The sequence below is a fragment of the Notamacropus eugenii genome, chromosome 2, assembly GCF_028372415.1.
Source record: "Notamacropus eugenii isolate mMacEug1 chromosome 2, mMacEug1.pri_v2, whole genome shotgun sequence".
NCBI classification, from domain to species: domain Eukaryota; kingdom Metazoa; phylum Chordata; class Mammalia; order Diprotodontia; family Macropodidae; genus Notamacropus; species Notamacropus eugenii.
The window spans coordinates 337,913,575-337,939,617 of record NC_092873.1 but is presented as its reverse complement, the minus strand read 5'-3'; the positions used below and the strand labels follow the sequence as shown (position 1 = coordinate 337,939,617).

The window sequence follows — 26,043 nt, the reverse complement described above, 5'->3', positions numbered from 1 at the left end:
TATGGAGTAAGGAGTATTGCAGCTCTCTCTCCAGGGATGGTGTGTTGAGGGGTGAGAGAGGATAGTACTGGAGACACTGGTCAGTGTGGTCAGGGGGAGCCAGGATTCAGCCAAGGCTAATGGAAGGAAGGAACGTGAGCAATTCAAGAGGTTTATGAGGAAGGGGCGTTTATTCAGTATAGAACAGAAACCCAAGAGAACACAGTGGAAGGATGGACAGAATTGGAGAGGGATTGACTGGAAAAGTCTGCCCCTAAAGCTGCAGCCTTCATCAGGGCCACAGGCTACCTGGAGCCAGCATTGCCAAGTGTGGTTGCTGGGGCAGGGAAGGGGCTGGTCAACTTGTTTTCAGTTATATTTTCTTGTAAGAATTATCTAACTTATAGCAGATTCTTTCATTTTTCACATTCTTGTTATTGTTGCATTTGGTCCATTTAGGGGCATTTTAATAGTTTGAGTATAAAGGAACTGTGCTGCTCTGGGTTACTTTTCACTCTCCCTGACATTTTCCCAGGATTTTCTCCCATTCATTTAAAATAGACGTGTGATGTGATTACATGAGGTCATGATCCCCACTGCCAAACTGCTTACTTCCCAGTCCATCTCCCCAGAGCAGTCTAAAAGTAATTTGGATATTAGTATATCCTCATATGATTTTTTTTTTAAAAAAGGAAATGTTATTCTTTTCTCTCTCGAGTTTACCTCTAAATGAAAATATCTCTCAGATTTAGAATTATGAGTTGTTTTTCTGGGAATATCCTTGGAGGCTGAGGGAAGGCAAAAACATCTACTACCATGGATCTAGACTTAATAATCCCTTTAAAGAATTTGCCAGTGGGCTGCATTATGGTCTCCCCAAAGTATACTCCCTGTCTCCAAAATACTTGGCTTAGAATTGAATTTGAGGAGCATTAATCTATAATGTAGTGCAGTGCTTCTCAGATGGCAACAACAAAAGGTTTCTGAACGCTCAACGACCCAAAATTAATTAAAAATCAAACTGTAATGAATCTGAGGTGTTTCTGGCAGTGGTTGCCCATGTTGCAACTTCACTGCAGCTTTGGTTCTGAACACAAAGCATGCACACTTTGTGCTATGCATGCCCTTACATTCAATGCCAAAAACACTGCTGATATGGGAAAAGGGGCTGTGAAAGGAAAAAGTTTAAGCCCTGATATTGTGGTGAATTCTGCAATTGTCCAGCTTTATATATTCATTGGTGAACCATGGAGTATTATGTAGAAATACTGAGTTAAAATAGAGTATATGGTCCTATAGGACTGGCAGATTGTTCTTCGTTAAAAAAGGATTTCTTATACAGGGATGAGATAGTCAATATATAAAGAAGTAACCAAAAATTACAGCATGCACCTGATTTCCCTGTTATGCATTGTACTTAACAAGTACAGTGTCTGGCATATTTGAGATTTAGTCAGCTGGACTGAGGCCCCAGTGAGGCGCTCCAGGAAGGGCCATGTCCTTTGGACTCCCCTGCCTCACCAGACCTTATCTTTTAGCCTCTCCCTGCATCCTTTAGCCCCCTAAGCATTACTGTTCACTTTCCACTGTGCCTTCTGGAGTCTAGGACCTACCATCTGTCCTGCTGTTGCTCCCTCCAGGTCCCTAGGCCTTACTATCTGTGTTGTTACTATGCCCTAAAGATCCTTGGGTCTTGGCCATCCACCCTGAAGGCTCACCCTGCCTTTGTATCTGCCCTGCTGTTCAGCTCTACTATGCGTGTTATCTCCCCCATTAGAATGTGAGCCCCTTGAGAGCAGGGCCTGCCTTCCTTTTCTATTTATATCCCTACTACTTAACTTAGTGGTAAATGCTTTTATTAGTTGCTTTTTTGAGTGCTCATTCACTCATAGCTGTTGTTCTGGAGGGAAGGTGAGATGAAACCATCCACTATGGGTGTTTTCACACAAGCCCCAGACCACCAACTATAAGGAGTGACTCTTAAAATCACAGGCAAGTTGCCCTTGGTGAATTCTCAGGTATCAACCACAGGTACACTGGGGTTCCTGTGATTATTGCTGCTTCAGTCCTCAGTAGACATGCTCGTGGACAATTCCTGGTGCCACTTCCCAGTGGAATGTGGATGCCCTCAGATGTCCAGTTGGACCACTGGAACTCTGGGGATGACGGCAACCATTCACACAAAGGTAGGAATCTCCAGAGTTCCCAAGAACTCATTCTGCTTTTCAGAGGATCCTGCTTCCCTGTCTCTTTTGTGGTCACACCAGTCAGATCCACTCTGTGAGCTCCCTGAGTACAGGGCTGTGTTTTTGCCATTATGTTAATCATATTTCATCTGTTTCATTTGGTTTTTTTGTGAACCCCATTTTTGTCACTTCCTCTACTGAAAGCAGAAATCATATCTAATACTACCCAGAGCACCTGGTACAGAGCTGGGCATTAAGTAATTACTTGTTGATTGAATGGGTAAAGGAAACTGAGAAAGAGCTCTGGTTGATAATTTAAAAAATATGTATCTCCAGGGCAGTCTAAAAATGTCTCTAATAACCTGAAATCCACTGAATTGCTTGGGATCCAGCCATACAGGGACTCAGTGTATACTTAGTACCAACATAGCTTGTCAAAGAAGGAAAGCAATTCTATTATATAAGCTATGCAGATGAGCTCAGGCTTCTTCTATTCAAGAAAGAAAGCAAATAATTGGAAATAGTAATCCTGTACCTTTCAGGACAGTCAGGTTCACCACCATGAACCTTATGATTGATGCATTTTCATTGTACAGAATAAGGCCAAATGAGAATGTGTGAATGAATGATTGGATGGAGTTTCGTCTCATCATCAACCTCATAATCTTTCAAGATCTAATCCTCCTTGGTTCTCATACCTGCTCACCACCCTCTGCCCCTCTGGGAAGAGCCATGAACTCCAAAATCTCCATTTAAGGAAGGTGGCTCAGAACAGATATCTCCTCATTTCTACCTGAATGCACTACTTTGGGTCTTCTCCACCAGGCCCCCATTTGGGTACTTTGCGTTCCCCTCCTCACCAACTTTTCAGCATCTTTTTGTGTCTTGTCTTCTTCTGTTAGATTGTAAGCCCCTTGAGGGCAGGAACCTTTTTTCTGTATTTGTATCCTCAGCACTTAGCACAGTGCCTGTCACCTACTAGGCAATTAATAAATATTTATTGACTATTGGCTATTACCAACAGTTGGTAGAGAATGAGTTGGATTATAGCAGTCCAACAATAAGGAACACGTCACCTGACTTGGATGTTGATCGGGTCTAGGAGTGTGGCACTCTGGCCTGTGGGGACTTGGGGAAAACATGGCGAGCAGGATTGGGAATGAATGACTTGTCTGTGGTCGTTAGCACTGTGGTGGGAGAGCTGAGACAGAGATATAGCAGCCCTCATTTTTGGAGGCTGGGAGGCCTCCCTACTTATTTCACCTCATCTTCTAATTAGTTTCGAGGCCAATCTCACCTTGTGATAACAGACCTATGCAGAATTTTCCAGGAGAGAAGGACATCTGTTGTGGAAGGGTCAGTTTTATTCTAGTTAGCAAAAGGGGCTGCATTTAAATGTTTTTTCATTGTGTGGAATGATTTGAGGTTGTGTCATAAGTGTCATTATTATTGCAATTTTGCAATAAAAACAGCATCAATTATTTAATATCATCTCCTGTGTCTGTGTGAAACAGGAAGAATGGAGGAGAGAAAGGAGGAATCAGAGCGATCCAAGCGGGAATCTGGTAAAGTCACCTTCTGCACCCCTTCCCACAGCAGGAGAGAGTGGTTTTCAAGAGGCCTACTCCCTACTCTACTGCTGTGTAACTCTATGACCTTAAAAAAAAAAAATTAGCTACAGGGAGCAGTGGACCCCAATTAGTCCACCTGGCCTTTCCTTCTTTCCTTCACCCGGGTGTTTTGACCTGCTAACAAGTCCCAATGAAAGGGCCTGCTTAGCATGGGGTAGGGAGAGGCTTAGAGCTATCACAGCTAGGAGGTGCAGTCCAGCAGGGAATGTTAATAGTGTTGTTTTTCTCTTTTTCCAAATGAATGAGATAAAAGGCTTGTGTATGTTCGTATGTGTTTGGTGAAGGTCAGGCTTTCCGACATTTAGTCACTGAATATTCCAGAGTGGCTGACCAAGATAGGCCCTTCTGCTTTGCCCTCCCCTGGCTCAGCTGTGAGCAGAAGAGATGTCTCTGATGAGATCTGGCACTGAAGGAGATAATGAGGGGTAGGGGGACGCAGAGAGAGCAAGCACAGGGACATTTGCTTTTGAAATTTGGACAAACACAGATGGCTTACAAATAAATTGTTGGTGCTGCTGGGTAGCTTAATGATATGTAGCCTGTTGTTGCTTAATGCCAGTGCATTTTGTTTTCCATTATAAACTTCATTTGGGGATGGGCCCATCCATTCAGTTCTGCTCCGGGCATTTAATTTAGTGACATGTTTCTGTGTCTCAGTATCAAATAGCAGTTGTCTTCCTGATGCGGGAGACCTTCAGCCATAATGAATTGTGTGTGACTTTTCTTTCTTAAAGGAGTGAATAAAAAAAAGGAAGGAAGAAAAACAACAAAAAACATGTACTTTTCGTGTGTGGCCTATCTCAGCAGTCTCTTTCTCTTGTCCTTTTTTTCTCCTAGATTTCTTTTCAGAAAATGTTGTTCTGCTCTGCCTGGGTACCCCTCTGTGGCCTTCCACAGGGGGAGGAAGTTTATGTGTTTATTCAGAGTCAATGACCTAACCCAAACTTGACTAGATAATAAAAAAAGCCACAGGACAACAGCAGTCTCATTTTCTCAGGTCTTGACTCTATGTTTCTGTGTGCCTCTCAGCAGTCTAGTCCCTGTTCTCTATATATTTGAGGTGGATTATCAGGAGGGAATGAAGAAGGAATAAGGAGGTGGAAGAGGGGGAAAAAGAGCGTTTTTCATCTTTGCATAGAAACATTTTAAATGTTTTTACCTGGGCATTTGGAAACCTCAGGTTAATGTAGCAGAATTGCAATGTCATGAGCTTCAGGGGACAATGCAAGTACTTTTGGTTCATCACCCCATGGGATGGAAAACAGAGCACCAGGCCCACTACAGGCAGATGAAACAACTTTCAGCGGTCAGACGTTTTGTACTATGGCCTCATAATTGTTCTTCCTGTTTCCCATTTCTCCCTTCTTCAGCCCATATGCTGTACAGCTGGCAAGCTGATATTCACAAGACCTGGAGCTGTCCATTTTGTTGTCATTGTTCAGTCATTCCAGTCATGTCTCACTCTTGGTGACCCCATTTGGGGTTTTCTTGGCAAAGATACTGGCATGGCTTGCCATTTCCTTCTCCATCTCATTTTACAGATGAGGAAACTGAAGCAAACAGGGCTAAGTGACTTGCCCAGGGTCACACAGCTAGTAAGTGTCTGAGGCTGGATTTGAACTGAGGAAGATGAGTCTTCCTGACTCCAGGCCCAGCCCTCTGTGCACTATGGTGCCACCTAGATGCCCCAGCAGATCACTGACCATTTTACTTCCCTATTAAAAAATCTTCAGTGACTCCATATTGTGTGAAGGACTAAACTCCTTTTGATCTGGCTTTTGCTCCCTCCCTTTTTGTCTGATTTCCCCATTCACACGTTCTTCATTCTAGTCAAATAGGTCTGCTAGCATTCCCAGTGTATCACATTCTGTGTCACAAGCCTGTGTCTTTTGCACAGACTGTCCCTAATGTCTAGACCCTAGAAAGTGCACCTTCTTCACCTGTGCTTTCCTTCAAAGCTCAGTTCAACTCTTACCTCCCCTATGAGGCCTTTCTCGATCCTTGATTTGGTGTGTTCCCAGCTTCTGGAAATTTTTTTGTATATCCTGTGTATTTTTAAAGATCTATGTACGTACCTCCCCTTTTTCTCTGACCCTGTATCTGGTTTTTGTTTTTATATCCCCAGCACCTAACACATGGTAGGGACTTAATTTAATCTTTTTTCTTTGTACGGGAATGGAAGAATAGGGACATAAGTTCCTAACATGGTGACCTCATACTACGTGTATTATGAGGATTGAATGAGATCACAAGTGCTCTGCAAAGTTAAGCTTTCTATAGGAGCATCTATCTGCATGATTGGTATCAGGAAGGCGGAGATATGGGAATGACTGTTAGATGAGGGCTGGGATGTTGAGAGGGAATTCCTATTTGGGGACTTTTTGGTCAATAATGTGCAAGCCAGAGTTATACATTCTGTGCATACATATGTGTATGTGTATGTATGTATGTATGTAACTTGTTACATTTCCTTGTAAAGCAATGAATTCACCATAACGCCCTATAATATAGGTGTTTTATGATGAGTCAGAAAACAGCTTGGATCAGTTGCCTGTAATGGTGCTGTGGCAGCCTCCCCCACCCCCCAACCACTTTAGTTAAACATTTTCAGGAGGTAGAAAACATCCCTCAGTTTGCAAAGTGTGCGCTGGCCTATTTTCCTGTCTTGTGACTACTGTTGTAAGGTCACAAATGAAGACATAGTGGATATGGTTCTGAGGACTCTACTTCGGTACTTTCTTTGTAACAAGTGAAAAGTCCTATACTTAGGCTATACCTGTATAAGTAACAAAGTAGAGGAGATATGCCTATGTGATAGTTCAGGTTGTCTAGCCTCAGGGGCTTGGAGTTTTAGCAAGGTCAGTATGAATCAGGAGAGTGATAATGGTAATCAAAAAAGCTCATTCGATCTTAGGTGCCATTAATAAAAGATCAGTGAATAAGATGAGGGAAATATCTGCCCACTCTACTCTGTCCTGGTCAGACCACATATGAGTTACCAGGTTTAGTGAGACGTTTAGGAAGGTGATCAGGATGAGGAGGGAACTTAAAACTTTGCTTTTATCAGAATCACTAGAAAGTCTGTCCTTAACTATTAACTCCTTCCCTGCTGCCTACAAACAAGCTTGTGTCTTCCCTTTTCCTTAAAAAAACTCACTTGGACCCAACCATCCATATCACCAGATTATCTCCTTCAGAAAGAATACACTAGATACCTCTGCTTATTCTCCCTCATTTGTGTCTAAATCCTCTGTAGTCTGGCTTCTCACTCTCATCTCTTCCCACTGGACTGATCTCTCTGACTCAAGTACACTATCCCTCCATCCATTCTCCACTCATCTGCTACAGTGATTTTTCAGAAGTATAGGTGTGCCCATGTCACCCCCATTCCTCAGTCAATTCCTATGACTCCCGTGACCTCCAGGATCAAATATAAAATACTTTGCCTGGCTCTTCACAACTCAGCCCCCTTCTACCTTTTGAGCCTTCTTACACCTTTCCCCACTCACTCTGGGTAATTTTTCCCTCACAGACAATTCAGCATGCCCACTGTCTAGCTGGGAGCCTTTAGTTGCCAATAGAACAAAATACAAATTCCTTTTCCCGGTAGTCAGGCGACAGAATTTAGCTCCAAGCCACTTTCTAGACAAACTATAACGGTCTGCTTCCTATAGCTGGTCAATAACTCTCCATTTCCAGACTCCTTGCCTTTTCACTGGCTGTGCCCCTTGCCTACATTGCTTTCTTCTTTACCTCTGCCTCCTGGTTTCTTCAAGATTTAGCGCAAATTCTACTTAGAGGCCTCTTGAATCTCCCTATCCACAAGTGCCTTTACTCGAAGATTAACTTCCATCGGCACCATCTATATCTCATTTGTATGTAGTTGCAGAGAGGTGAGGAAGGATGAGGAGTGAACAAAGACCATTAGATTTGGTAACGTCTCACCCCTTAGAATGTGAGCTCCTTGAGGAACCAGATTTTTCTTTCTTTGTATCCCCAGCATTTAACACAGTGCCTAACATATACTAAGTGCTTAATAGATCCTTGGTGGCAGAAAGACTGTTATAAAGGGGAATCTTGTCTTTATAGGCGTTATATTTAAAGACACCTGAGATCCTTTCTGTAGCTCCATCCCTCCCAGCTCTTAAAGTTCTCAGAATTGATTAGTGTAGACTGCATGAAGTCTGAGGTGGTGGTCTCAGATCTCACAACAAAGATACTGTGGCACAAGAAGTTGAACTAGGTGGCCAGTATTGTGATATTTCCCTGGGCCCAGTAAGAGGGAGCCTGGAGGAAGCTGCCTTTTGTGACTCCCAGAATATTTTCTACAATCCTGTCCTGAAGGTAAAGCATGGACAATCTCCCACACATAGGGAACTGATCATGTCCTTCCGTAGCTCTGAGCCAATGGGACACTTGTAGTGCTATCTGTTGTCTACAGAATAAAATATAAACTCTTGCTACACACCACTCCCCGCCCCCCAATGAAGAAATGCAGTCTTTTCCCAAGCTACCTGTCTAACTGTATTTCCTTCTGCTCCCTGACCTCATCCTGCTTCCTCTTACCTCCATACAGGCAGGTTATCCTTAATGCCTAGACCCCAGTCCTTCAGCATATTTACCTGTTGGAAAGCCTTCTTTTCCTTCAAAGTCTAGCTCAGGTATTACCTCCTTCATGAAAACTTCCTCAGTCTCTCTGTTAGAGGGAAGAGCAGGGTTACTTTTGTATCTCTGGTACTCAGCACAGTATCTTGTGTATAATAGCTTCAGAGTTAATAATTTTTAAATTGAATTGAGTAGGCTACCATGGGGAAGAGTTGGGATTGGAAAAGAGTGGGAATATTGTTTATTTGGCTCCTTTTAAAATGGCCAGAGGTAGATATTCATCCTATAAGACTTAGGAGGGTGATAGGAAGAAATTTGTTGGGATCTAAAATTGTGCTTAAGCCTGGTAATCAAAAGAAATGTAAAATGATAAAAGTGTAGAAGCATATTGAACTGGAAGTGGGGGTTTAAGGTTTGGGGTGTTTTTCTGTTTGTTCTTACTAGGTTGGAAATAATTTTTTTTTTATATCATTCTTTATGGTTTGCAAAGCATTTACTTCACTGCAGTCCTCTGAGACAGGTAGAACAAATATTACTATCCCTATTTTACAGATAAGGTACATGAAGTTCAGAGGGGTCAAGTGATTTCCTAAAGGTCATAGAAAATTGGAAAGTGAATTGAGGAGCAGCTTGGTGGCACAGTGGATGGAGCACTGGCCCTGGAGTTGGGAAGACCTGAGTTCAAATCCAGTCTCTGACATTGACTAGTTGTGTGACCCTGGGCAAGTCACTTGTTGCCTCCAAAAGCAGAAAGAACGGCAGCAAAAAAAAAGTGAATTGGTCAATTGAGGAACTCTTGTTGTAGGAGGTTATAGGAATGGAAACCTTACTGAAGAGGGGGAGCTTATGACAGTTACCACCAGCATCAGCATTTTTATAACTCCTCAAGGCCCTAGTCATCCCCCAACTAATGCTAAAACTAAGCTAGCTGTACAGAAACAAGGGGAACTCTCCCCCAGCCCTCCTTGCCTGTGGCTTTCATTCACTGCCCCAGTAAATAACAGTTTTATTGCTTGTGGATGCTACAGAGTCTCTGTTGGGATGAAGTTACTCTCTTTTCATATCCTACCCCAGTTAAGAAGCTATTGCATTATAAAAAGAAAGAAAACAACAGGAGGGCAATCAGCTGATGTCTTCTCATAATGAAACATGCCTTTATTGTGGCAATGACTTCTTAGATGCCTGCATAAGGAGATGTAGAATTAGAAATAATTACAACATATCAACCACCCAAGAGCTGAGAATATATTGCATGTAGCGTTTGGCACTGACTTCAGCTGGTTTGGGGGTAGTTGGGCAGTATCTATGAGGCAGGGACTTGGTGAATTCTTAAGTTCCTTTCTACAGCTGAGTTTCTTTCTCTGTCTAGTTTTAAGGTAGTCCTGAGACATCCTGACAGGTTCTGTCTTTGTGTGATCCCCATTAAAGTGGTGGAAGCATTCCTGAGGCACCCTGGGGAGACGCTCCAGGGGACTTCGAAGCTTCTAGGGGAGCAGCCTTCAAAGCTGCCAGGCTTGGGGAAAAGCTCACAAAGAGACCATAGAACTTGGCTTTCAGAACCAGGAGGGCAATTGTTTAGCAGAGACCCTAATTTGGGAGTTAATGAAGGTGCTGCTGCCCTCATTAAACTGCATCAAGGAAAGTAATGAGTAGAATAATGGAGCAGCCAGTGTTACACAAATGGAAAGATAATAAACGATGGATTTAGTCAAGCCATTACTGGGAAAGAAAGAAACTAAAAAATAAGGCATTTTAATCCTTTACTACAGAGATTCTTAACCTGGCATCCTCAACGGGTCTGTTTTGACAGATTTCAGGTTGTGGACTTTGATGGGGGGGAAAATTACATTTTTATTTCAGTGTAATTGATCTCATTTGTAATCCTGAGTATTTTATTTTGTGTGTTCAAAAATATTCTGAGAAGGGATGTGTAGGCTTCACCAGACGGTCAAAGGTGCCTCAGAACATCAGGGTGAATCCCTTGCACTAAGATTTTGTTCTCAGTCTTTAAAACTGAGACTTTTAAGGAAGTCACAGACTTTCAACCTCACAGATATCTTTTGTGAGATTCTGTTATGAAAGATGTTATTTGTTAGTTAAGAAAGCAAAATCAATTGGTTAATCAGTTTTTTCCATAAGTGGTTGCATTTCTGTGGATAGATCATAAAATACTTCTAATTCTCTTGTTTTAATTGAAATAAAGTTTGTTTATTCATAAATATTTTTGTCGAAAGTTAGAATTGAAGGAGTAAAAAAAAAAGTATTGCCTTTTTCATTTGAATCCGAAGGTGTGGTGGAAAAAGCATGGGGATGAGAATCAGAGAATCTGGACTGGATGGAAATTCCAGTTCTGTTGCCTTTGGGACCCTGAGCAATTCATTTCTGGACTTCAGTTTCTTAATCTATAAAATGTAGGGGTTTGAGGTAGGGATCTCTAAGATCCCTTTCTACACTGTATCCTATGATACAAATTATCATCAGATCATATTCTTTATGGAGTTGCTTGAGAAAAGAAGATGGGTAGCTCTGAGCCATCTTAGTGTTCTATAGTATTGCTATCTCCCTCATCCCCACTCCCTTTGTGACTACTGTATTTATTTTCAAAATGACAGGCCATTATTTGGAGCAGGAGTGTTGAACATGACACTGCTAGTGCAGCCAGGTCAGATTAAAATGTAATTAGGAAATATTTAACAAAATAAATATACATAGATAATATTAGCATTTTTGGTTTTCATGGGGATCCTTATGTCTGATTTCCTGGCACGCATTTCTGTTCAGGTTTGATACTGTTGGTTTGGAGTACTGGCTTTGGCTCACCACCCAGGTGAGTTATGGGCCTTGTTAGTACTAACAGTGGAATTAGCCAGTCACAGATGGGGCAGAAGGGCAAGCCTTCATTCTAGTGTTCTAACAGGGTAGAATCATAAGTTTTCTGGGATATTGCCTCTAACTAATATAAGAATTCCCCCATAGTGCCGTTATTTCCTTCTTTGTTTGGGAGCTGCTGTTCAGATTTTGTACTCCCTTGATCTCATGAGAAAGTCAAGGGTCACTGCCATAAGCTTCATTTATAATATTATTCTTGGTGTCCCTACCGAGGTCCTTTAGGAACTAAGCAGCATGATGAATAGGATTTATAAGGAATCTGTATTGTAGTGAATAGTGTTATAGTGGAGTTGTGGTGTAAGTTCCCTGAATCTGTTAGTGTTTCCTCCATTAGGCACTGGGGTCAAGCCAACAAACATTTATTAAACCTTGTTTTCTAGCAGGCATTGTGCTAAATAAATAAGCTCTAGGGAGGCAAAGGAAGGCAAAGATAGTCCCTGCTCTCCAGGAGCTCATGATAATGGTGGACACAACACACGAACAACTATGTACATACACGAGATAGACAATGTGAACTGGAGGGGATTTCAGAGGGAAGGCACAAGCATGAACAGGACTGGGGAAAGCTTCTTGTACAAGGAGAGATTTTACTAGAAGGATGCTAGGTTCCGGCAAGGAGGTAAATTCCTTGGATTTATTGTTTTATACCTGGGTGAAGGATAGATGGGAGAGGGGGAAAATACTGCAGGCAGAGACTCATTAGATAACTATTATTATAGTCCAAGGAAGACATGAGACTTGGAATGAGGACGTTGGTCAAAAGAATGGAGAAGAGGAGACAGATTTGAGATTTGTTGTGGTCGAACCAACAACACAGTAATTAGTTGATTGTTGAGGATTAGGAAGATGGGAGAGACAGATGAATGATGCTGAAGTTGGGATGAGATGATAATGAATTCACGTTTTGGACATATTGAGTTTGTGGCACATTATAGGCACTTGGAGATGTGAGAACTGGCACTCATGGGAGAGATTGGTATTTGAAAGGTATCTTCAAAGAGATAAGGAGAGAACCATGATCTAATATAGAGCCTTGGGGTGGGCATTGGAGGATGTATCAGCAAAGGATGATGAAAAAGAGAAAAGCAAAAGAAAAAAGAGAAGAGCAGTATTATGGAGTCCAAGCGAGGAGAGAGGATAGAGGAGTAGGAAGGGGCAAATAGTATCAGAGATGTGAGATAGAATCAGGACAGATGATGTGAACTTAGTATTTAAAACATTGTTACTTCTGTGCCCTTCTATATCTGATGCAAAGTCACTAAGCAAAATCAGAAAACTGTATATACCAGCCATAAATCAGTCAATCAGTAAACATGCATTGAGCTCCTACTCTGTGCCAGGCATTATGCCAACCACTCTATAAGCTTATGATTTTGGGGGAGAGACAACATACAAACAAATATATACAAAGCAAGCTTTCTGCAGGATAAGTAGGAAGTAATTGACAGAGGGAAGGCACTAGAATTAGGAGGGGTTGGGAAAAGCTTCCAGTAAAAAAAAAAAAAAAAAGAATTTTAATAGGGATTTAAAGGGAGATTGATAGGCAGAGCAGAGAAGGGAGAACATTTCAGAATGGGGAGAGAAAATGCCAAGAGCCAAGAAGTGGAGTGTCTTGTTCATGGAACAGCCAGAAGACCAGTGTTAACTAGATTGCAGAATATATTGGGGAATAGTTAGCTTTAACAAGATTGAGAAGGTAGGAGGGGCTAAATTGTGAAGGGCTTTGAATACCAACCAGAGCATTTTGTATTTGATTCTGAAGGCAATGGGAGGAATTAATTGAGTAGGGGTGACATAGTCAGACCTTCGATTTGGGAAAATCATTTTAATGGCTGAATGGAAGATGGATTGGAGTGGGAAGAGAGTTGCCTAAATGGAAAGAATAATAAACAACAAAATAGCCAAAACTCAGTGCTGCATGATTATAATGACCAAGCTTGATCCCAAAGAAGAATTATCAGATAACATTCAGTCAGTTTCAGTTGTGTCAGACTCTTTGTGTCCATTTGGGGTTTTCTTGGCAAAGATACAGGAGTGGTTTGCCATTTCCTTCTCCAGCTCATTTTACAGATGAGGAAACTGAGGCAAACAGTGGTAAATGACTTGCACAGGGTCACACAACTAGGAAGATGAGGCTGTCTGACTCCAGGCCTAGAACTCTATCTACTGTTCCACTAAACTGCTCCTAACAGATAATAGTTCCCCCCTTATTTGCAAAGATGGGGGTCACTGTATATAGCAGAAGTTTTTTTGTTTTTATTTTTGTTTTTTTTTACTGTTTTGGTTTTACTATTTTGGTCACTTTTTCTTAATTTTTTTCCTTCTTTATGTAAGGGATAGCTCTCTGAAAAGGGTTCCAGGAGAGGTAAAATGGAAAATGTAATATCCAACAATATGACTGTAACATCTCGTAGGGCATCTAAGTGTTACAGTGAATAGAGCTCCAGGCTTGAAGTCAGGAATACCTGAGTTTAGATTTAACTTTAGAGACTTACTAGACATGTGACCCTGCGCAAGTCACTTAACCCAGCTTCCCTCAGTTTCCTCATCTGTCAAATGAGCTTGAGAAGGAAATGGCAAACCACTCTAGCGTCTTTGGCAAGAAAACCCCAAGTATAGTTGCAAAGAGTCAGACATGACTGAAATGACTGAATAAACAAATATATCTCATTGGGAACCTTGGAGAGAGCAGTTTCAATGAAGTGGTACAATCAAAAGACTACTTGTAAGGCACAAATGGGAGATGAAGCAGAAGCACTGAGAGCAGAGAACTCTTTTTAGGATATTGGAAGTAAGAAGTAGGAGAGAGCTATAGGGCAATAGATGGAGCAAATGGCAGGGTTAAATGAAGATTGCTTTATGAATGGGGGAGAGGAAGACCTCCCATATTTTGTGGGCATCAGGGAAGTAAACTGTAGAAAGGGAGAAAGTGAAGGTGAGGAGGGAAGGAATGTTTGCTGGTGTAGTCCCTTAGAGGCAATAGTAGGGGACTGGATTAAGGGCACAAATAGGAAGGTTGACCTCAAAAAGGAAAAGAAATTCTTCCTTCTCAAAGACTAGAGCAAAAGACAAAGGGGAGAGGACATAGAACAAGTCAGTGACACAACCAAGACAGAAGTCACTATTCAGACTTAAAACTTATAATCCATTTAAAGTCAACTTGAGTTCAGTTACATTATAAAATACATGACTTCAATCACTGTGTCAGGTTTCCTATTTTTGAAAGCATGGTTATTATTCTCACTGAATTTTCCTGTATTGAAATAATGGAAATCAGCAGAGAATGAAAAAAGGCATGCCCTAAACCTACCTTGTTCTTCCATACTTGAATAACTACTTTCCATTCCTCCTACAGACACATAGAATTATAGGTAACGCTCTCTTATTTATACAGACATATATATGAAAGTCAGAGATTTCCCAAACAACTCATTTCCACAGAGAGAATCAGTGCCCTCCCCAAATAAAGCTAGTAATATCACCAAAGAGCTAGTGGTTGAAATAGATTCCTTAAGAATTTACCTCCTCTTTCCATTGTTGACATCCAAATGAAGGAAGTAAAGGAGGAGAAACAATAGATTTGGGGGATAGCAGGACCAAATGAAGGCTTCCTATGGTTATGGGGAAACTTCACATGTTGTTTAGGCAGAAAGCATGAAACTGGCAGAAATGGAGACATAAAAGATAAGAGGGAGGGAAGGAATGATTGATGGGACAATCTCTTCAAGGAGATAATAAGGGGCTAGACCAAGGCACAAATAGAATTGAAATCAACAAGGAAAAGAGATGTCTTTTTCTTAAAGACTGGCCCAAAGGAAGGAGGGGACAAAATATACCTACAGGGTACATACAAGACATACAGGGTAACAAGTCAGTTGCAGAACCAAAAGTGATCCAGATTTTAAGACCTAAAATCCATTTCAAGACTGACCTGTTTATACAGACATAATTATTGTTCCCAGGTGAATTTTCTTGCATTGAAATAATGGGAATCAGCAAAGAGAAAATTTTCTGATGAGTGATCCTTCTCCTGAGCTAGGAACCATTTCTGTCAACAAATCTGGGGAAGGTGTTTGAAAATGAAGATTTATACATTAATGCCTCCTCACAATCCCACATAAATGCATGCCTCCAAAGCACCTTTTCATCAGCCACACATGAATAGCTTATCATTCCTCTTACATACACACAGAATTATAGGCAACTCCATTACTTTGGGAAAAAATATACTTGCAATTCAAAGGTAACCCAAACAGCTCATTTCTAGAGTCAGTTTCCTCCCCAAACAAACCTCTTAGTGTAGCAGAAGCGGTATTGGTCCATCAGACCATTTTGTTTAGGAATTTGCCTTCACAGTGTTGCCACCCAAATGAAGAAAAAGAAGAAAGAGAGGGAAGAGGCTTTCCACGAACCAAAGTTGCCAAGTGTCAGTAACGAGTCCCTGAGTATTGCAGATGTCTGACCCGGGAAGGGAACAAGCATTTACAATTTACAAATATTATCTCATTTGATCCTTACAACAACCCTGGGAAGTGGGTGCTATTATTGTCTCCATCTTACAGTTGAGGAAACTGAGTCAAACAGAGGTTAAATGACTTGTGTAAGGTCCCACAGCTGGTCTGAGACTGGATTTCAACTCAGGTCTTCCTGATTCCAGGCCCAGCTCTCTATACACTATGGCGCCATCTATCTTCCTTATGGTGTCTAGCACCAATACATTTACAGATTGATGTCTCCTAAATATTATTCTGATGCTTGGCCAGAAACCAAGAGTTTATAAGCTTAGGTGGCTGGTCCTCCCCAATATCTCTTTTTCAGGTTCAAGATAGTTTTCCATATCTGACCATCAGAGTCCCCTACTCAGTCAATTCAGTAACTCTCTATTGATTGCAGGATAAAATATAAACTCCTTTGTAAAATATAAACTATAAGCTCCTTTATATGGCTTTTCCAACCCTTCACAACCTGGCTCCAACCCGTCTTTCCGCCTTGTTGGACAGCATTCCTGTGCTGTGTTTTGTAAACTGGTCACACTGACCTTCTCTCAGTTCTCAAGCAATGCTCTCTGCCTCCCAGCTCCATGCCTTTGCCCTGGCTCTCTCATATGCCTGGAATACCCTTTCTCCTTCCTGCTGCCTTGTGGACTCTCTTCCTGTAAGACTCAGCTCAAGCACCATCTTTTTTGGGATCCTTTTTCTGATCCTCCCAATTGCTAGTACCTTGTACATAACAACTTTGTTTTAAATTAATTTCTTCTTTAATTTTAATATAATTATTTGTTATCACCTCTGTTGCATTTGTGGTCAGTTCATCAGTAAGCACTTATGAAGTGCCTACTGTGTGCCAGGCAGGGGATACAAAGGAAGGCAAAAGACAGTCCCTGCCCTCAAGGAATTTTTAGCCTAATGAAGAAGACAATGCACAAACAACTATTTATAAACAAGCTGTATCCTGGATAAGTAGGGAATAATCAGCAAAGGGAAAGCAGGAGCATTAGGAGGGGTTCCGAAACACTTCCTGTAGAAAATGGAATTCTAGCTGGGAATTTAAGGAAGCCAGAGAAATCAGGGGTAGAAATGAGGAAGGAGAGCATTCCAGGCATAGAATGTATCCCTAGTGCCTGGCATGGTGGCTTGTATATACAGTTTGATGTTTAGTAAATAGCTCTTTCTTGTTTGCTCATTCAGAGAAGGGACTGTTCCACTTCTGTCCTTTTCTCCCAAATGTAGCAGTATGATGAGTTACCTGCACAGCAGACACTGTTGGTCATTCACCAATTGATATCCCATTGACTTTGGTGCTTTTTGTTTCAGGGTATGGCTGAGGACTCCCGAATGGCCCTAATGCTGAGCTTTGACCACAAATCAATGAAGGAGAAAGCCAACGCTGAATTCCCCTTGCCTTTCCATGAGAATGAGCTATCTATCCGGATAGGTAGAACTGGACTTCATTCAGGCAAGCTTTTCAACCTAACCATGTACCCCTCCTGAATTGCTCAGTCAATTTTGTAGACAGAGACTTGGTTACTGTAAGAGTAACTGTAGGGACTTCTCATTTTTTATCTGACCTTACCAAGTGAGTTAACAAGTGGTCTCACAGACCTAGCGCCATGCTACTGGTTGAGCTGAATGGGTATTATTAGTCAACGAGCATCTGTTAAGTGTTTACTATGTACCAGGCATGGTCCTAAGTAAGCAGTGTGTCATTTTCATTACCCCTCACATTAGCATACGGTATTTTAAAATATCTTTACCAACTGTTCCTCATCGAATTGTGACTGAATTATTGAGAAAAGGGGATCAGGAGCTAGAGGGTTGTTTGGTGTAGGTTGTGGAAAGGGTAAATTCATCTGGGCTCCCAGCCTTTAAAGTCTGGTGATGACTGAACATGATGTCAGTGTGGGTGGGTGGGTGGGGGTTGTCTGCCCCCATGATTTATCTAAAAACACTGGAAAGCTGAGAATATAGGAAGCAGGGAGAGATGACAGGGAATTAAAACTCTGTGCATAAAGAACATTCAGTAAGATTTGGTGTTTGAGTTCCTTAAGTTGGACTGAACTTACTCTGCTCACCCCCAGCCCTATTGATTCATTCCAGGTGGTGAGTGAAGGGGAAGGGAAGGCTGAGGGATTCTCTTGAAATTACATCGCAATTAGAGTACGTTCTTGTCTCTTGGTTTTGGACTGTCTTCTAAAGTGCAGATCCTTCAATTCTTTCATGCCCTGAGACTTGGGTTCTTTTGTGCATCTGAGACAGTATGACAAGCACAACATTTCAGAACTAAATTTGTAACACACAGTGCCATCTCTGTAGCTTCCTCCTAAGGATGTGTAGATCTTAAAATGTGTTTGTGACTTTCTTTCTTGTGGTCTATTTGGGAAAATGTGATTGTTTTTTTCTACTAATTAACTCTATATAGACTGAGAGAAGCTTCAATATACTGAGTATGTCCATAATCTTGGCTTCATCCAATCAATTAATCAATCAAAAAGTATTTATTAGATGCCTGCTACATGCTAAGAACTAGAGATGCAAGTCCAAAGACTGAGACAATCCCTCCATGTTAGGAGCTTCTATTCCAATGAGGGGAATAAAATGTATCTAGAAAGTATGTACAGCATCAATACAACGTAACTAAATGTCATGTAGTTTGAGAGGGAGAGAGAACATGAACAGCTGGGATCAGGAGGAGGTGGACCCTTTAATTAAAAGATTGTAAAAGAACTCCTAGGGTCATATTCATGGGTAACCCACTAGAAAGATATAGAACTTCATTTACTAAATGCTTTATCATCCTTTGGAGTCTTTGTGGCCAGGCAGCCTCCCCCCCCTTTTTATTTGGCTCGGAGACTCTGCTTTTCATTGTTCTTCCCTTGGGCTTAAGTCCCTTCCCCTTTGTAACATGATGTGGCTTAATTTAAGTACACCATTCCCAGACCATTTGAAGTATGAGCTTATTGTTAACTTAGATTGACATCTAAGTACTTGAAAAGGAAAAAGATGCACCTATCTTTTCTTTTTAGAGAGTCCCTTTATACTCTACCACCATTTTCCACATCAAACCACTTCTTCCCCACTTCTGCCTAGTCTCCTTTCCCCGGCTCGCTCCAATCTTGACTTTCCCTTTTTTCTTTTTCAGATCACTTCTAGTCATGTTTTCCCACCAAATGCTTGTTTGTATCCTTGATTTCTCCCCTTCCTTACCGCCCCCACCCCCCAGTTCTCATGCCTTATTCATCCCACTCTCACTCTTCTTCACATATATTACTAATCTCTCTATGCGCACTATTCCTTCCTCCTCAGCACTACGATCTCTATGCTCTCTATTACACCTACACCAGATCTAGAAGACTGGTAAGTGTAGCCCTGAGCTAGGATAACCCTTCACACTGCCTGAAACTCATCATTTTCTTTATTCATTCCAGGGGGAGCCAGGCAATTTTTGATAAAAAGAGTCCTGAGGAAAGAATCATGAATCCCAAAGAAATAAAATCAATGTCTGTACAGTCCAGAGGGAGGAAAAATTGTTAATTCCAAGGAAACATCAAGTTCTGTAAAATTCAGTCAGATAGATTGGTAAATTCTAAGGAAACAAAACCAACTTTGTAAAATTCAATATAGAGAGAGATGTACAGGGAATCACCATTAACTCTGTAACATTTGGAGAACGAAAGTAGGCTTCTTAGGACTTTTTAAGTTAGCAGAGCAGCTCCATCAGAGGTCAGAGAAAGCTTCCTGTTGTCATTGAGTGTGAATGTAGGAAAAAAAAAGCCCACCTGATGTCAAAAAGGTGGGGGAAGTATGGGAAAATCCCCACTGGATGTCACAAGGAAGGTGGAAATGATGACGTAGCAGGGATTGAGTGATGTTACAGGGACTCAGGGGGTGGGGCCAAAGAGTTTGAGTGACAGTGTGGGGTCAACCACAAGTACTGTCCTTTTGCAGAGTTTCTGGCTGATTTTGATCAGGGAAATCTATGGAATTCAATGTGGAGTTGAATTCACATACCAGTCAAGTTTTTTCTAAATAAAAAGACTATTATATCCCCATACAGGAGAGACCTCTTACAAATGTAATTAGTGTGGCAAAGGTTTTCTTCAGATAGGAGGACTAAACATCATCAAAAAGTCCACTTAGGAGAGAAACCCTCCGTAGGTGGAGAGTGTAGGAGAGGACAGAGCCAGCACCTAAATTTTTATGTACATCTGAAAATTTCCTCTCTGTTTCTCTACTTCATGTGAAAAATGGTGATGATGCCGACCTACCTGCTGGTGATAACTCCTACCGAGAAAGTAATGATGACATGAGAGAGCAGGTTTTTAAAAAGTCATCTTACAAGAAGCTGGCTTGATAAAGGCAAAATAATGAATAGGAATGATGCTGAAATGATCGGCATAAATTAATGATAAGTTCCACCTTTCTGATAAGGATCTAGACAGGATTGATATTGTAGCTTATTATGCATTTGAAGAGGTTTATATTTGACTCTACTGAGGGGCTTACTGAGCTCTTGAGCTGGGCCTACTGTAGTGTAGTGAAAAAAGTGTTTGATTTGTAGAGAGCCAGGGTCAAGATTTAGCTCTACTACTTACTTTTCAACCCTGGGGAAATCTCTTAACCTCAGACGCCCCAGATTTCCCACCCCTGACAACTCATCCCGGCTTAGTTTTGTGTCTGACACATAGTTAGCACTTAATGAATGCTTGTTACCTTGCCCTGCCTCAGTTTCCTTCTCTGTAAAAGAAGGAAGTTCGGATTAGGTGATCTCCAGGGTCTTTCCTGGCTCCTGTAAATATCATTTTCAAATTTTCTTCTTTGAAAATTATTCAAATCAAGTTGTATATACACCTCTGCTTTAGGTGCATTCTAATTTATTTAAAGCCTGGTGCTCTACTGTCCAAAAAGTTACTTTCCTATGATGAGTAAAATGGTGCATAGAAGTATTGCTTCTCCCTGTCCTATTTCTGTTTTTGCCCCTTGCTGGCTTTATTTATTTGGGTTGGAAGAGCTGGGCTTTAGAAGTAACATGACATAGAGAACAAAGATGCGATTATAAAAAAGAAGGGGGGGGCATTATTTAAAATGGCAATGCATATTTTAGGCTAATGATACAATCAGACACACATTTATTAAGCACTTAGTGCATCCAGAGAATTATGCAGAGAGCAGTTGGAGATAGTTAAAATTAGATAGTCTGACTTTATATAACTTATAAGTGAAAAGGAATTTGATAAGTTTTGCTCTTCAGACACCCCAGTAGCTTCCTTACACCGTTTTGGATGGACTCCCTGCAGTAAGAATCCTCAGCTGTGCTCACCTCAAGCTTGATAAAATACCCAACTGGCTGGAGTCCCCTGGACCTTTCTTCCCTAGGTGGTAACAGCTGTGGAGGTGAGTTAATTTCCACAACACAGGGAAGAGAAGGTGTGAGAGTCAGAGAAGGGGTAGTAATAAAACCTTGTTCGATTGTGCTGAACTTGGAGCAGCTGTTGGAACTCGATTTGAAATTTTTCACTAACTGCCGAAGTGCTGGGAATTCTGTCTCTTTATGCACCGTATAACATTTGTTTAGCAGCTTCTATTATTCATGAGGGTTTTGAGTTATTCATTCCATCTTGGTAATCTATTCAATGGGGAAACTTGCTTTTAATGTACGCTTGGGAAGTGGAACAGCAGACTGCTTTGGACCATGTTGGTTCCTCCTTAGGGAAATCCTGCCAAACTATTATTACCCTTGAATTTAAGAGGTAGCTGCTGAAAGAAGCTTTTTTTGGTTGTTGTTTTTTGTGAGGTTTTTTAAGTGTAGTTTTTGTCTTTTGTAGATGTAAATTTTTTATGTTGAAATTATATAAACTAGAGACCCAGGTCATCAGGCCAGAGATTGGTGGCTTTTGGAATTTTAAGTATCTCAGGTTTCATGACAGTTTAGCCCTGCATTTTGACTTTTAATACTCAGAGCCTCATAAAACTCTTTCCCCCATTACTTGAGTTCATGTGGTTTACCTTTATTTACTTTATCAGAGAAAACCTAAAACTCCATTAATCTGTCCTCATTCTAAAACCTCTGTTATTTCTTCTTTTCAAATTAATTAAATTCATTTATACAGGACTGGGCTAGAAAATTTGAGTTCTCTAGTCTTGACTTAGTCACAATTAACTGTGTAATATTGGGCAAATCACTTTACAGTTTTGGCCATTTCCCATGGAAATTAGTATTTCCTCACTCAGCTGATTACATGCTAATAATAAGGCCTTACATGTGTACAGTATGTTTTACTTTCCAAAACACTTTTCTTGAGTTAGAGAAAAGAGAACAATTTATGTATACTATGACAAAATATGGAGAAAAACAACTTTGAAAGATTTTAGAACTCCAGTGAGCATAATGATAAACCATGATTTCAAAAGAATGAAGATGAAAGATTCCACTTACCTTCTGAGAGAGAGAAAATAAAATGAAAATGCGCAAAGAGGCATACATTTTTAGGCACTTTTAATGAAGAAATTTGTTTTGCTAGGCTGTTTAGATATGTATTGAGGAATTTGTTTTTTGTTTCCAATTTTTTCTCTCTGTCCCAGATATTTTCCCCTTCTCCAGAACAAAACTAATAAATAAAATCTCCCAGTTTATCTTCATCTGAAATGAGGAAGCACATTTTTATACTTATAAATCAATTTGTTGAGCATAATTTGAAGAATTAGAGGACCTGGCAGTGAATATGAACTTGTAGTCATATGTATAGAGGGAAGTTTATTGGAAAGTATTCAACTCCTTATTTCTTCTGCTTAGAAAAGGAGATAAGGAAAGTGTATTGTTCAAAGTCTTTGAGATCACCGAATGGAAGACAATGGAAGTACAAAAACTCATTTGAACATGTTATTTATATTACAGTCTAATTTGCTTTCTTTCCAGTTTTCTGCTCAATGCCTTGTAAGGAAGAACTTTCCGACAAATAGAGCTATGCAATATTAGAACCCTTTCCTGTGAAATAATGAGTTCCCTGGCCTTAAGAAGTGTTCAGAGAGAGACTAACTAACTGTATTGTTGTGAAGGGAATAATCCTCCATGGGATAGGGAGTCTGACTATATGAATTCTAAGATCCTTTCCAACTTTCAAGATTCTATGCTCTCAAACTCAACATTGTCCATTTTTGAACCCACTATCTTCTTACCCAAATTTTCCTGCCCCCTCAACTTTGCTGTTTCTTTTTTTAAAATTATTTTATTTGTTTTTAGTGTTCTGCAATCTCTTCCATATATCTTAGACTTTTTTCTCCTCCCTTCCCTTCTTCCCCCCTCCGTCCCTGAGATGGCATGCAATCTTATATAGGTTCTACACATACATTCCTATTAAATACATTTTCACCTTAGTCATGTTGCATGGGAGAATTAAAATGAATGGCAGAAACACAGAACAAAGCATAACACAAGAGAAAATAGTCTGCTTATTTTCCGATCCAGTTCCATAGTTCTTTCTCTGGATGTGGAAGGTGTTTTGCCTCAAAAGTCCATTGGGAATTTTTTAGGTTGCATTGTTATGAAGGACTAAGTCTGCCCCCAAAATTCCTCACACCCTGTGGCTGCTGCTGTGTACAGAGTTCTCCTGGTTCTACTCCTTTCACTCAGCATCAGTTCATATAAGTCCTTCCAGACCTCTCTGAAGTCTTCCTGTTCATCATTTCTTATAGCACAATAGTATCCATTACATTCATATACCACAACTTGTTCAGCCATTCCCCAGTTGATGGGCATCCCCTTAATTTCCAGTTTTTGGCCACCACAAAGAGAGCTGCTATAAATATTTTTGTATATGTGGGACCCTTTCCCATTTTTATGATCTCCTTGGGATACAATCCTAGAAGCACTATTGCTGGGTCAAAGGGTATGCACATTTTTGTAGCCCTTTTGGCACAGTTCCAAATTGCTCTCGGGATTGATTGGATCAACTCCCAACTCCATCAACAATGAACTAGTGTTTCAATTCTCCCACATCTTCTCTAACATTTATCATCTTCCTGTACTGTCATATTAACCAATCTGATAGGTGTGATGTGGTACCTCAGAGTTGTTTTGATTTGCATCTGTCTAATCAGTAGTGATTTCGAGCATTTTTTCATATGGCTATAGATAGCTTTAATTTCTTCCTCTGAAAACTGCCTGTTCCTATCCTTTGACCATTTATCATTTGGGGAATGACTTGTATTCTTGTAGATTTGACTCAGTTCTCTATTATTTTAGAAATGAGGCCTTTATTACAGACACTTGTTGCAAAAATTCTTTCCCAGTTTTCTGCTTCCCTCTTAATCTTGGTTTCACTGGGTTTGTGCAAAAACTTTTCAATTTAAGGTAATCAAAATTATCCATTTTGTACTTCATAATGTTCTCTCTCTTTTGTTTGGTCAAAAATTTCTCCATTCTCCATAAATCTGACAAATACACCATTCCTTGCTCCCCTAATTTGTTTATAGAATCAATCTTTATACCTTGATCATGTATCCATTTGGACTATATTCTTGTGTACAGTGTCAGGCATTGGTCTGTGCCCAGTTTCTGCCACACTGTTATCCAGTTTTCCCAGCAAACTTCCCTGTTTCTACTGATAGTGCCACCATCCTTCTAGTCACCCAGAATTGAATCATCTTTCACTTTTCCCTTGTCTTCACTGAGCCTTCCTCCCCCAATCCAACCAGTTGCTAAATCCTTTTGATTCTGCATCTCAAGTATCTCTTGAATTGTTCTTCTCTTAAGCCACACAGCCACTGCTCTAATTCATTATCTTTCACTTAGCCTTTTTTGTATCATGAACTCCTTTGACAGTGTGGTGAAGCCTGTAAACTCCTTCTCAGAAGAATGTTTTTAAAAACATAAAATAAAATGCATAGGATTATAATGGAAACCAAAGGTTAGTAAAAATATACATATAACTTTTTTCCCATCCAAGTTCATAGACTCCCTGAAATTGATTTGTGGTCCCCAGGTTAAGAATACCTGACCTAAACTATTACATCTCCTCACTGATCTGCCCGCTTCTTGCTTCTCCCCTCTCCCATTCGACTTCTCATACAACTGCCAGAATACTGTTCTGGATCCTGAAGGAGGACCATGTCACTGAGTTGCTTTATTTTGTTTTTTTAAATTGTTGTTCTCTATTATCAGTAGAAGAAAATATAAACTCTTTAGCCTGGAAAAAAAAGAGTATGCATTGTTTGACTCAACCCCACTTTTCCCTCTTAATATACCTTTCTTTCCCAGACTTTTTTCCAGTCAAGCCAGACCATTAGCTGTTCCCCTATCTTACCCTGCTTTTTCGTATCTTCCTACATTTTTGCAGCCACCTTTGTGCTTGGAATGCATATTTTCATCTTTTCTGCCTATGGAAATCCTTTTGTAATGACACTTACTGAATCTTTATTCACCAGGGCCCAGCTCAAGTGCTGTTTCTTTAATCAAGCCTTCCATGATACCTCCCCCACACCCTATACACCCTGAAAGTAATCTTATGTCTTATGGCGCTTTGTCTGCATTTCTCCTTTGTGTTTATCACATTCTGGCTTGTCTCATATTCATTTATATATTTCTCATATCCCCATATTAGATTGCAGGCCTTGGGGACAGAATCTGAGTAATTTTTAATCTTTGTATACCCAGCACCTAGCATAGTGCCTTGAACATAGCCAGTGTTTATAATGAATGTTGAATTGACTTTATCAGTGGTGGTTTTCTGGGGGAAGTGTTAACTCAGCAGGCATTTTCTGCCTTCTTCCATGTCTGCCCAGCAGTTTGGGAAAGGAAATGAAGACAAGATGCCTGATGATCTTAAAAGCCAAAGGAGAGGAAAAAAGGATTAGGGCCTTCTAAAACCTTAGAATCTATACATAGGAAATGAGGTAAGGGCCCAGCCACCTTTAAAGTGTCTCCCTGTAACTCTCCCTGGTCCTGAAAAACAATATCCTCTGTCCATGGGCTCATCAGGATATCCTATTCTTCACCCTCTGGCAGTGCTAGGCACCACAACTGTGGAGGAGTGACTCACAAGCTAGCTGGCTCTGTATTTTTCTCTTTGGCCATATGTGACTCAATGGGCTACATTTTTGAAATGCCAGTGCAGACAAATAGAACAGCTTGAAGGCGTTGCTATAGTAACCTTTTTTCCTCTTCCTGTAATCCAGCAGTATTTCATGGCTTGATTAAAAATGGGTCTCCCTCTCTCTTTCTCTCTCTGAGGGTTTCTAATTCCCCATCTCTGGATTTTA

The 26,043-nt window shown here is 40.7% G+C and overlaps 1 protein-coding gene across 9 annotated transcripts in view; it reads left to right on the top strand.

Moving 5' to 3' along the window:
• Window positions 1–26,043, top strand: part of SLC39A11 (solute carrier family 39 member 11) — a 515,419-nt gene that overhangs the window by 172,936 nt on the left and 316,440 nt on the right. For all 9 annotated transcript variants that reach the window (XM_072645551.1, XM_072645556.1, XM_072645548.1 and 6 more), the window contains one exon: window positions 17,104–17,245. In XM_072645551.1, coding sequence (XP_072501652.1) covers window positions 17,104–17,245 — 142 coding nt within the window. The remainder of the gene's footprint in view (window positions 1–17,103; window positions 17,246–26,043) is intronic.